General features: G+C 42.0%; 1 protein-coding gene across 2 annotated transcripts in view; it reads right to left on the bottom strand.

The window, feature by feature from the left end:
- RNF111 (ring finger protein 111) overlaps window positions 1-12,354 on the bottom strand; it is a 95,127-nt gene that overhangs the window by 8,182 nt on the left and 74,591 nt on the right. For both annotated transcript variants that reach the window (XM_044980286.1, XM_044980288.1), the window contains exon 11: window positions 939-1,031. In XM_044980286.1, coding sequence (XP_044836221.1) covers window positions 939-1,031 — 93 coding nt within the window. The remainder of the gene's footprint in view (window positions 1-938; window positions 1,032-12,354) is intronic.

Raw genomic sequence — 12,354 nt, 5'->3', positions numbered from 1 at the left:
AGGATAACCAAGGTAAGAACTATGCTAAATAGTTGTTAGTTTTATTCTATCCACAGAACCAGACAACACCATTAGTTCTCCCACTTATTCACTCTCAGACAATTTACCTGAGGGTGGCAGGATTACAATTAAATCTACGATGTGCAAGAAAAGTTGGGGCTTTCTGAAAAAAGATCACAGCAGTTTTTGTCGCTTTAACAGATAGAAAAATATTGTTTTATGCCTAAAAACTGGCAACTGTTTTTATAATCTAGAAATGACTGGTTGGTATACTCATAAACACTCATGTCTCTAGTGAGGAAAATATAATTAAAATGGTATTCAAATATATTTGCTTTCTAACAGTCATTAAGGCTTGAAAGAGAAAAGATAGCTTATGACGAATATACAGTGACTGATTTCTTATTCTCCAGCAATACAAACTTTATTATTAGAACCATGAGCTCTCACTGAAGGTTGTTTTTTTTTCAGTGGACTAGTTCATTAACTCTCTGCATCTGATACCATATTTACAGCTTCAGTTCCTGTACTACATGATAAATTGAGGACAGCACTGTCAAAGTTGCCAAGTTTCACTGCCATGAGGTGGATCTCAGTTGATTAGAGGCACCAGTACCTTTCACCACTGTCTTGGAATGTATGACATCCTATTTATCGTAACAGCTAGATGTAGTATCAGTTAATAGCCACCTAATGCTACCTTGTCCAGGAAAAAGGCACCTTTTATTGACTAACTTTTTTCAGATACAATTCACTCACTTTTAGTATCCATTCTGCTCCTAGTCTGTGATAACAGCCAAAAGTCATTCTAAAAATGAAGGGCATTTTCTATACATTTATTTCTTTTACATCCATATGCAGGGCTAATCCTGCAGCGTACCCTCCCCTCATTCCCTCAACACATTTTGGCATACATCTATGTTTATTCTATTACAAACCTCAAAATTGCCCCTGAAAGGGCCTCTGAATGATGTTCCATCCAATCCCGATGAAATGTAACGGATGTGAGGGTAGCCCGCCATGTCTGGAACCTATTCAAATAGCAGACGTAAGTTAAACCTATTCAGAACAGTTTCGGTATTTTACTGTTCATGTTGCAAAACATAAGATCCTTTTGCTTTTATTAAAGTCACTCAGTCTCAACTTGAACTATCACATACAATTCCAACTAATAGTACTGAAACACCACACTGCGCTTCCTTATTGTAGTGCTCTCTAATATAACCAGAACCAAGAACCCTTATGGGAGACTAGATGCTCTTCTATTATGGTTCTCTCCACCTTTCTGCATAATGTATCAAATACTTTAAACCTTGCCAATTCTCTCACAATCTCAACCTGATCTGTATAAACACTCAAATATTTTCGGATTTTGGTAAACCCAACACCTCAAACTGATGTGTTAAATCACTATCAAACCTGCTGTAGAGTCTCAAACATTAAACTTTTGATATTACATAAGAATCAAGATAAACACTTACTCCATAACAATGGTCAATATTCTTATCTTACCCAAGCAACCCAATACATTTTTTAATACTTAAAATTTACAAAGGCAAATCCAAGATATAACACCCAAAGTTCAGGTAAGCCTTTAAAATGCGATCCAATAACCTAAACTGTAAGCTCCTTGGAGCAGGGATTATATGAATGTTTAGACAGTGCCTAGCACACTGGGGGCCAATCCCAACTTGTCTCCTTAAGTACTACAGTACTGTACTATGTATGAATAACAGTCCTGACCTTATTTTGAAAGCACATCCGTAACACTTGTTATAAAAACTGTTCTTGTCATGGCTTGTTATTAAGAGGATAACAATCGTTCATCTCACCTTAAAAAGTGAGCAGCCAAGCTAAAATGAAAATGGAGTCAAGCCCCCAAAACGTGCAATATCCACCCAAAGACCTTGAGGAGTAGTAAGCACAGAAATTATGTTTAACTTTATGGAGGGGAAAGCAGTATTTCCAAGAGTCAGCTAGCACTAAGTAATGGCTCAGAATAATGCATCCTGAGATGTCTTCAGCAAATCAGAAGTGCAAGATGATACCATGGAGAATTTAAACTTTCACTTTTGTGCTGAATACTTCCATGTCCTTTTTGTTTTTATTACTGAGAGGTACATTTAAGCAAGGTTTAACAAAGATTTCATTCCATCATTTCTGTTCGAACTTATAAAATATGTAACGTGATTAAGTGGAACTAATCAAATTCACCTTTAAGGTAGTTTTGGCATGGACAATATGCCATGACAAATCGGTAAGCTGTCTCTTTCTATCCACAATGATTCAAAAATATTTTGTTGTATGGACTGCATAAAGAAAAGCTTTATGGATAGGTGGGGCCCTACCAAATTCATAGCCATGAAAAACACGTTACGGACCATGAAATCTGGTCTCTCCCTGTGAAATCTGTTTTTTGGTGTGCTTTTACTCTGTACTATACCGATTTCAGATGGGAGACTAGATTTTCTCAAATTGCGGGTTCTGACCCAAAAGGGAGTTGCAGGGGAGTTGCAAGATTATTTTAGAGGGAATTGTGGTATTCGTACCCTTACTTCTGAGCTGCTTTCAGAGCTGGATGGCTGGAGAGCAGCGGCTGTTGCTGGGCACCCAGTTTTCAAGGCAGCGTCCCACCAGGAGCAGCACAGAAGTAAGGGTGGCAGTACCATACCATGCCACCCTTATTTCTGTGCTGCTGCTGGCAGCAGCTCTGCCTTCAGAGCTGGGCTCCCGGCCAGCAGCCACCACCCTCCAGCTGCCCAGCTCTGAAGGCAGTGCAGAAATAAGAGTAGCAGTACAGTAACACCACACACACACACACACACACACACCCCTACAGTAACACCACACACACACACACACACATACAGCCACCCCACAACTCCTTTTTGGATCAGGACCCCTACAATTACACCGTGATCAGACTTAAATAGCTGAAATCATGAAATTTACTATTTTAAAAATCCCATGACCGTGAAATTGACCAAAATGGACCATGAATTTGGCAGGGCTCTATGGATAGGACTGCCAAGGTAGGTATCTTTCTACTATTTAATTTAATATTACTTTAGTTTAACTAATAGTAACTTTAAATGCTTTGGCAGCAGCAACAATGATTTTATTTGTACCAGTTCACTGTGAAAATATATTTTGTTCAAATATTTTACGGTGTGCTAATGAAGTAATGAGATAGGAGTTGTTGCCAATGCAAAACACACACACACTCATTCACACTCATACATGGTATATTGGAGTATTTACTATAAATTGACAGGAATCCCAGTGCCAGGCTTAGCACAGAAGGAGAGTTCTCTCTAAGTATGCAACTGAACAGGAATCTCAGACTAGCAAATATTCGAATACTAATATAAAGGTAACAAGTGCATGTCCCCATCCTCAATTCTTATTAACAAGGTGACTCAAAAGGCTAGGAGGCAAGACTCTTGAGTGGATCAGTCTAAGTGTACACAGCTAAATTGTTATGCAACATTCATGATGGATCTTTACAAAGGGTTACTCACCAGTAAATGTAACTCAGTATAATTGCCAGTATAAAGCTAGATTTGTTCAATGTGCATACATTTACCTGCAGAACTGATCCCTCTCTCTCTCTCTCTCAAAAAAGCAGCATCTTTTGGAGACCCACATATATTTCCCTCACAGATCTGATAGTATGAACATGACAATATAAAGAGTTTGGCTGTGACTTAAAAGAGGGCAAGTTTGGTGGGAGGGATGTCTATGAACAATTATTTGGAAAGACAGTAGTTACTGGTAATCTGGGTTATTCCTCTTCCTTTTACAAGTATGGAGGCTTCTTGGTGGGTTTTTTTTTTTTAAATAACCTCTCTAGCTTCCACTTGATGACATTACATTCTGAGCTGTTCTGAGAACCAATTGCTTCTCTAACTCCCCAGTGTCTTGTCTCCACTAAAAGAAAGAGGGAGGGCAGGCCATAGTAGAACCTCCAATCTTCCAGGCAGGAGCTCTTTCCATTCTCATTTTTTCCTCCCCCTTCTCCCCAACTTTGGTGTCCACCCCCCCCCCCCCGCGCGCTCCCATTTGAAAACAGGAATCTACAGCAAAACAATATTTGATGAGAAAACACAGCAGTGGAGCTGGCCCCGTTAAAGCAGGTGTGGGGGAGGAAGGGGGGTACAGCAATATGACAGGCAAGCCTAAAGCTGCTAGGGGTGGGAATTCAGCAGCAGAAACTGGCATTTTGGAAGCAGTAAGCCAGAGGTCTCCTGAGTGTTTTGTTTTGCCTGAAGTAAAATATGGTGTCCAGGATTGTCACCAAGAGGCTGATATATTAGGGGAGCAGAAAAACCCAGAGGGCAGGAAGCCTCACCAATTGCAGACTGACACAGTAACCAGGTATTTCTGCCTACTTGTTCCAGGAATGGCCATAGCTGGTTCTTGTTGTGGTTTGTATCTTGAACCCCTGACTCCTTGATGGTTCTATCAGCTGCCCTCTAAGGGCAACTCACTCTTCAGGCTTTGAAACTGAAACCCGTTTAAAAAATCCCAACACAATAACCCACTCAATGGCTCAATTACCCTTTATTTGTTATCAGCTGCCATTATCTGAAGGCACCCTGAGGGTTCTGTGCACTGACTTTGTTCTCCTTCCAGCTCCCTCAGATGTGGGTTTCTGCACCATGGCCTTTTTCCATCTGCCATTTTCCACCACACTGTCCATGGGCTTTGCCTTAATGAGTCATCAAAGCGGTCTGGTTCATACTACCAGCCTGCTGGTGCTGGTGAACCCTCTGTTACCTTGGCACCCTCAAGTGTGTGCGCGCACCAGCATAGGCTAGTCCAGTCCACCATTTTAGCACAGTTTTTTGCAGAATGCAGCACAGAATGATCTAGCCAAGACTGCTCACCTCTCAATTCAAAGAGACCTTCCATTTTCTGTCTGGCTTCCCTTAGGTCGATGTGGTCTAACTCCGCCTGATTTTTCAACCATACCCACCTGCATGTGCCAAGAGACCACCAAAATAGCTGGAATCTGCAGAAGAGGGGCAAGTATGCTTTTCTGCTTCCAGTTCCCCTTTCAGCATGCCAAATTGGCCTAGCCTACCATTTTATTGAACCTGACAGCAGCTTTCATCCAATGGATGTTGCTGAGTGTCTAGATGCTCACCCTTTCAGTCTGCCAGCATCAATGGACAATTTGAATAGCTACAATTCTGCCAACTGTTAGCATTAAGGGAGGACAGTGCCCGATATTGTACAACTGGGTAACCACTTCATCAAGGATTTAAATCTCAGAATTTTTACATAAGCAAGGAGCTTCAAGCTTAAGTGCTTTGACCCAGCTCTGTTCTTACTATCCTCTCCATCTCCTGTATTTATTTACTTATATATGTATGATTAATATTAGCATTACACTCTCTCTTCAAGGGGCAGCAGCAGCCGCAAAACTGTAGCCGAGCAATCAGTTTTTCAGGCAGAGTAGGCCAGTAAATTGGGGGTTGTTCTATCATTGCTTAGGTGGTTAGTAAAGCTGGCTGGAAATTTCCTGATGAGAGTTTCACTGGAAAATGGCAGTTCATTGAACTCAAGCTGTCTCATGAAAGTGAGTTTGGTTTGATGAAGTTTTATCTGGTGGGCTGCTAGGGATGCCAGACTTCCACGGTCTGTATAGCTTTGGAGCCGCTGCATCATGCAGCATGGAAGCCCTAAAACCGTTCAAGCTGGGGTTCAAGTGTTTCCAGGATGCTCAAATAAGAGTTGTTTTTCCTTTTGGTTCAGTTTTCTTAATTTCTAAGTTCCCCTTCCATTTGTGGAGATTTGTTTTACTGCTGCCTACTTCCCAGCTGTAATGGATCATAGAGTGTCATGTGCCCATGAGGGTCAAAAGTATAATTTACTTACCTACCAGTAATTTCCCCCCCTTTTCTGAAGTAGGCCTGGTGTTCTTTGAAACCCCTACCCAGGGAGACACCTAGTTCGCATGTATTCTAGTTGGAAGGGAAATCTCAGTCCTTCTGTCACAGTTACATGGTGAGCTGAGTTTTAGTCCCCCTTTTTGTCCTTCTTGAGAGCAACCCTCAGGCAATGCATTAAGTGGTCTGAAAAAAAGTGAGGGGAGCAGCAGCTTTGGTATGATAGTTCTTAAAGTGTGCCCCTCAGCAACCAGCTTGATTTTAAAAGAATAAATCTGCTGGGTCTGTAACCACCTCCCGCCCCCAGCCTCACACCACTTTAATCACTGCCTTCAGGTGACAGGCCTGGCTTCCTTCACCTCTCTTAAGGGTGGAACCATGTGGTTCAACCACTCTGGGATTAGATCTCAGAGTCAATACAGAAGCTACCAATCTATTGAAGCTACATCAGCCTAGAAGATGAAGCCAATGTCCAGTTGGAGACTTGGTAGCAGAGATAACCCTCAAAAGACTGAGACAATGGCCAAAAAAACTAATGGCTTGAAGAGTTCCTACAAAGACAGTGGTTCTGAATATCCCTATAGCACAGAGAAAACTTCTAGAACAGAGGTTCTCTAACTGTGGTCTGCAGACCACCAGTGGTCTGCGAACTCCATTCAGGTGGTCTGTGGATAGTTCCCTCTAAGGTGTGCGCCTGGGCAGCTGCACACAAGAGAATGAAGGGCCACCCACCTAATTAGTGGAGCTACGCAGGTGTGGCTCCACTAATTAGGTACCTGGACCCTGGAGAAGACACACATGTAAGGAGAGGTGGTGGCCTTTGGGGGATAGGGGGTAGGTGGGAGGGGGCAGTGAGGTGAGAAGAGGGGGTGGGAGGAATCTGGGATGTGCAGGGCTGTAGCGGCCAGAGAAAGAGGCGACTTTCCCCAGCTCCAGTTCGGGAGTTGCTGCGGTGGGGGAACAGAGGAAGAGACCCCCCTTCTTCTCAGCCCCAGCTTGGGGGCTGCCACAGCGGGGTAGAGAAGACACATCCATCACATTAGAAAGGTAAGACTACTGCTATTAAAATGAGTTGTGTACTTTTATTTGTAGAACGAAAAAAACAATTAAGTATTTTTTATATAGTGCTTTTATCCAAAGCTTTACAATAGTTAGCTAGCAGTACAAATAACATTTGGAAAGATCATTAAGTGGTCCGCCAAGACCCTCAGCAATTTTCAACTGGTTTGCAGGGGAAAAAAAAAGTTTGAGAACCACTGTTCTAGAATTTGAGCCTGAGGTGCTACATTGCCTACCCCTCTACCAGCAGATATGTTCTTCCATCTCTTCTGAGGAGAGACGTGCCTCCGCAAAGCCTTATAGATGAAAGAGCCCTGGAAAGGGCATCTTATCACCATTCCAGATGATGCGGAGTCCAAACCCTGAATCCAGGTCTCAGAGCTTAGAAGCAGATGAACCCCAAGAGATAGTCCAAGTTCCACTGAGATTCAACAAAGAGGAAGAATCAGAAAAGTAGGTGTAATAGGGGAGAGCAGAATCTGCCAAGAACTGCTGCTGCTGGCTGGGGGAAAAGAGTTACTAAACAGAGCGTCAGTAGTCACTAAGGCTGTGTCTACACTGGCAATTGAACAACAAAACTTGTGTCTTTCAGAGGCGTTAAAAAAACTAAAACCCTGGAAGACAAACGTTTTGCCGCGACAAGTGCCAGTGTGAACAGCTCATTGTTGGCAGAAGCACTTCCAAGCTGACAACGCAAACGCCGCTTGTTGGGGGTGGAAGTTTTTTGGCAGCAGGAGAGCTGACAAACAGCAGCTACACTGCACGACTTTTAGCGGCATGGCTGTGGCGACACAGCCCTGTCGCTAAAAGCTGAGTAGTGTAGACATAGCCTCAAATGACCCTGTATCCCTCTCTAGCAGTAAATGACCAGATAGATCCAGGGTGTCTCCTATTACTCAAATCTGGAGAGTGAGTAGCCAGGGGCATGGGGTGGAGAGGAATGTAGATGACTCAAGGCTTTTGAAGCCAGTCTTCAGTCATATTGGCATCTCAAAGCTGCTCTGCACTTCTGCCACAGGAACTTCAAAACAGAGTTTGTGTCAAGTGGGTGCTTGGACTGGGGACATGAGAAACTGAATATGTAAGGCCAATTCTAATAGAAAAGCCTTCAACTGGTTCTCAGCCTTTCCTTGATTAGCACGTAAGTGCATACAAATAGAGCAGGCCCAGGGAGGGTAGGGAAGGTCCCTCTCAAAGGCACTTGACCAAGATGGAAGACAGCTTGTCTCTGTACAAGAGGCACGTTATTTGAATCCTGACTGCTTCAATGCCATCAGAGCCTAACAGTTGGTGTGGAACTAACCAGGACTGCAGATACTACTCAGAATGAGTTGTACCACTGGAGGCAGTCTCTTTTAAATTCTGTGGGGGTGCATACCCCCACAGAATTTAAAACTTTGACAAATATCATCCTGATTATTTTGGAAAAGTTGGTATGAGATACTACCATTTGAAGAAGAACCAGAACTTCTGTAACTGTTAACACCACTAAACAAAACATGTAAAAAGCTCCTCAAGGTAAATACAGAAGACCCAAACTTTGAAGTTCTTTATCACAGTAGATTAACAGAAACTGGGTGGGATCAAGGCCACAGTGCATATATTCTCAAATCTGAATGTCCAGATCCACTAGCAAGCATGCACGTGGTCCCAACAGAGACTGCTTTTAGAGAGTCCTAAAATATAGAATATCCTGCTGATTGATTTATCTCATTAGACTGACCTCACACGTGGTAAACCAACCCCATTCTTTCACATATTTATACCTGATTCTGTATTTTTCACTTCATGCATCTGATGAAAAGGGTTCTAGCCCACGAAAACTTATGCCCAAATAAATTTGTTAGTCTCGAAGGTGCGACAAGGACTCTGTTGTTTTTGCTTTTAGAGAGAGTTTCTGCTTTTCATATAGAGCATACCTACATACCACATGTGGGGATCCGTATTCGCAATTCTTTAAGGAGAAACAAAAAGTTGATTTCAGGCCAAAAATAAATAATGTACTTTGAGGCAGTTCTTTTTGTGAAAATCAACCAGCTCTATTGCACATTCAGAACAGGTTGTCACCTAATGTAGCATAGCATACCATTAAGTGATTATGTTGGCAACTACAGACTATTGAGGGAAAACAGCAATATCTTTCAAGAGCAGCATAATTCCAAAAACAACTTGATAATTTCTATCAAGGCTGGAGTCCGATGGAAGGATCAGTGGCCTTTGAGCCCATTGCCATGCAGTGACGTTTAGTGCATGCAGAAGTACCATCTTAAAGCATATTATGACCAAAATACATAAACAGGGAGCTAAAATACAGTTTGAAAAATCTACTCCCACAGCTTCTCTGTCTCATCCTCTTTTCTTCATGCTAGTCTCTCCCATATCCATACATTCCTGAGCCTGTTTATATATTATAAATTATGTACTTTATTTGAGCAGGGCCATTGCAAATTTGAGCAAAGAACAATTTGATTCCATAATCATAATTTCTGCTGTTTCCTGTAGAATCTTAGTGTTATTTTAAAAATTCCTAGTTAACCTTTTCCAGTGCAAAAATTACTTCTGTCTCTGCCCCACCACATATCATTGAGATGAATGGGAACTTCAAAGCCAATCTGAATAAATTTAAAATGTTTATTTGCAGCCAATATAATTTTCCCTTATACTCATTCTTCACCCTCCTCCCTGACTCCAATTTTGCCAAGATTGCCTTGTTGAACTAAGATTTGCTACTGTTATAAAGAGATTAAGGATTCCGCTACTCTTCATTTTTGACATTTTTAGCTTGCCCTTCCCAATCTTCCATCCCTTATTGCTCTTATAATATGGCGACCATAGAATTTATTCATTGAAATCTCTACAAAGTGCTTATAAAATTCTTTAAGTGTTTGCACAAAACTGAAAATATGAAACAACAACATCTGAATAATTAATCAGTTGGTTTGCTGAAGTCCCTACCTTTCCCAGAGTGGATGTTCAAGAAAAGGTCAGGACAGATGGTCAGGCCCCATTGCACAAACTGAAGATCAAACACTACGTAGCTCTGTCTCTACATGTGGGGGAGTCAGTTCCAGAGTTAAAAACTCTCCACTGAACAACATTACTGCCAAACGCCCCTCAAAAATGTAGACCACATCTATTTTAGAAAAAAATGGGTGTCCTGTCCTGATGCGGAGAGAGTGTGTTTTTCATTTGTGTTAGCTCAAGAGAGTTTGCTTTTCAATTGTGTTAAAACTCCCTCAATCCAAAAGTGCCTCTAAACATCTTGCTAACAAAAGGTGGGAAAACCCCTTTTCTTTCGCTAGATGTTTGCACCCAGACACCTACCACCACCATCTTTTTGTCTGGATTGGAATTTCAGCCCCCATCCAAAACCGAATGTAGATTAGACACAACAAAGAGTATATATCACCTGGACCCAATTAAAGTTTTAGAGTTGACCGTTGTCAGAATACTCCTGGCACTGCAGCCCAAACCACTCCACTATTTCTCCCTCAATGGCCTCAGATTAAACAGAAGGGTTGTAGAAACAAAACTTGTAGCACCCCACAAGAGAGAACTATAGGCAAAATAGCAGCAATCCAATGCTACCCTCTGAGGTAGTGGGAACTAGGAGAACTCACCACTTGAACAACATTATCCCTGCTAGAGCAGACAGCAGTGTCCAACCCCCCCTCCAACTTCATGGTCAATGATACCATGCATCATTGTGGTTCATTATATGCACTGAATTCAAAGCATGGTTACCCTACCAGGGCTCTAGCTTTCTCCCTTCACATTCATCTGTCACAGGTCATCCTAACACTTTTGAGATTTAAAAACTCTATCCATGATGTTAACTTTACCAAGTAGTCTCCTATCTGCAGCAAGGTTCAAAGGACCCAAAACACCTCAGACCACCATGTTTTTTTTATAGCAGTGCTGCTTAACCCTGAACCACCAAAAGGTGACAGAAGGAGCACAGCTGTTTAAACTAGTGCACAAGTATGCACTTTAAGGCAGGCTGCAAGCACTTTGTATATCACATTAGGACCTTCAAAAAATACAAGCAATTAACATCTTATATCCCTTACTAAACCCTTCAACCCCATAAACTGTCCTACTGGAATTAGATCACAAAAAACCCACACACTTTTCTGTAATTAACCCCTGGCACCTTTTCCTTTAACTGCCTCTACAAGCTGATGGATGAAAGGTCATCTATGTGGAGAAAGGTCTTGCACCTTTTCTTTGTAGGTTCAGCAGATATCTTTTACAAGCCTCAGGAGTGGAAACTACAGTGTAAGATTTATAGGGTGCTGCTAAAGGTGGTGGAAATACTAGGTCATCTGACATTTTAGTTGGAGCTATAGACCTACGGGGTTTCACCTGTATATGTAAATGAATAATGAATATATAATAAGTTTATAAAATCTGTTAAAATTATACATTCTATTTAGCATGTGATGAAAAGCTGAGGAGCTCTGGAATTCTAAAGGGTTAGGATGAGAGTTAAAGTTTACCAGACCTCTTCCACCGCTCCCCAAAATTTGTTAGTCTTATAGTTATAAGCTGGAACAAAGATGCATAAAGAACATGAATCTTATTCCCTTTGATGCCTGAATAGGTTACTGCACTATTACAGTAGACGTACACATTAGGAATCTATGCACTGAAAGTAACTGAAGTTATTCATGTATGTTACCCATGATCTGGTATAAAAAAAAGGAGGAGGAAAATATAATTGTTTTGTCCTATGGAAGATTAACTTAATTTAAAAATTACTTGATAAAGATTTAGGATTTGTATAGATCAGGAGTGGCCAAACGTGGCTTGTGAGCGGCAGGCATCTCTTTTACAGTTAAAGTAGGGTTCACAGAGCCCCACCCCAATTCTCTGCCTACCAGACTAGGTGGGAGCGCAGGAGGCAGCTCAGGGCTTCTGCCCTGCAGCACACTGGTGGGGTTAAGTGCTTCTGCTCTGCAGGGAGTAGGGTCTTGGGGCTTCAGCCCTGTGAGGCGTGCTTGTCAGGGCTTTGGGCTTCAGCAGGAGCAGGACTGAAGCCCCTATCCCCACCACTCCACTGCAAGGCTGAAGCCCCAAGCCCTGTCAGGAGCGCTCTGGCTCTCGAACTTCTGAAGATTGTCTCATGCAGCTCACAGGATCACTAAATTTGGCCATCCCAGTATAAATGACCCATGCAACACAGATTAAAAACAAATAAATAATTATACACACACGAATAGACTATGCAGTAACTAGTACATTGCTGACCATATTAAAATATGGAATTATACATACTGCTCAAAAAAATAGGTTGCACTATTGACAGAGCCATCTGTTACTTTCATACATTCCAACAAGTAACTGGTTCACCTCTCAGTATGCTAACTGTGCATCAGTGCAATAGGAATCTTGATATGTC

The sequence above is a fragment of the Mauremys mutica genome, chromosome 11, assembly GCF_020497125.1.
Source record: "Mauremys mutica isolate MM-2020 ecotype Southern chromosome 11, ASM2049712v1, whole genome shotgun sequence".
In the NCBI taxonomy this organism is placed as follows: Eukaryota; Metazoa; Chordata; order Testudines; family Geoemydidae; genus Mauremys; species Mauremys mutica.
Note: the sequence above shows the minus strand (reverse complement) of the source record. Positions and strands in the feature narration are given on the sequence as shown.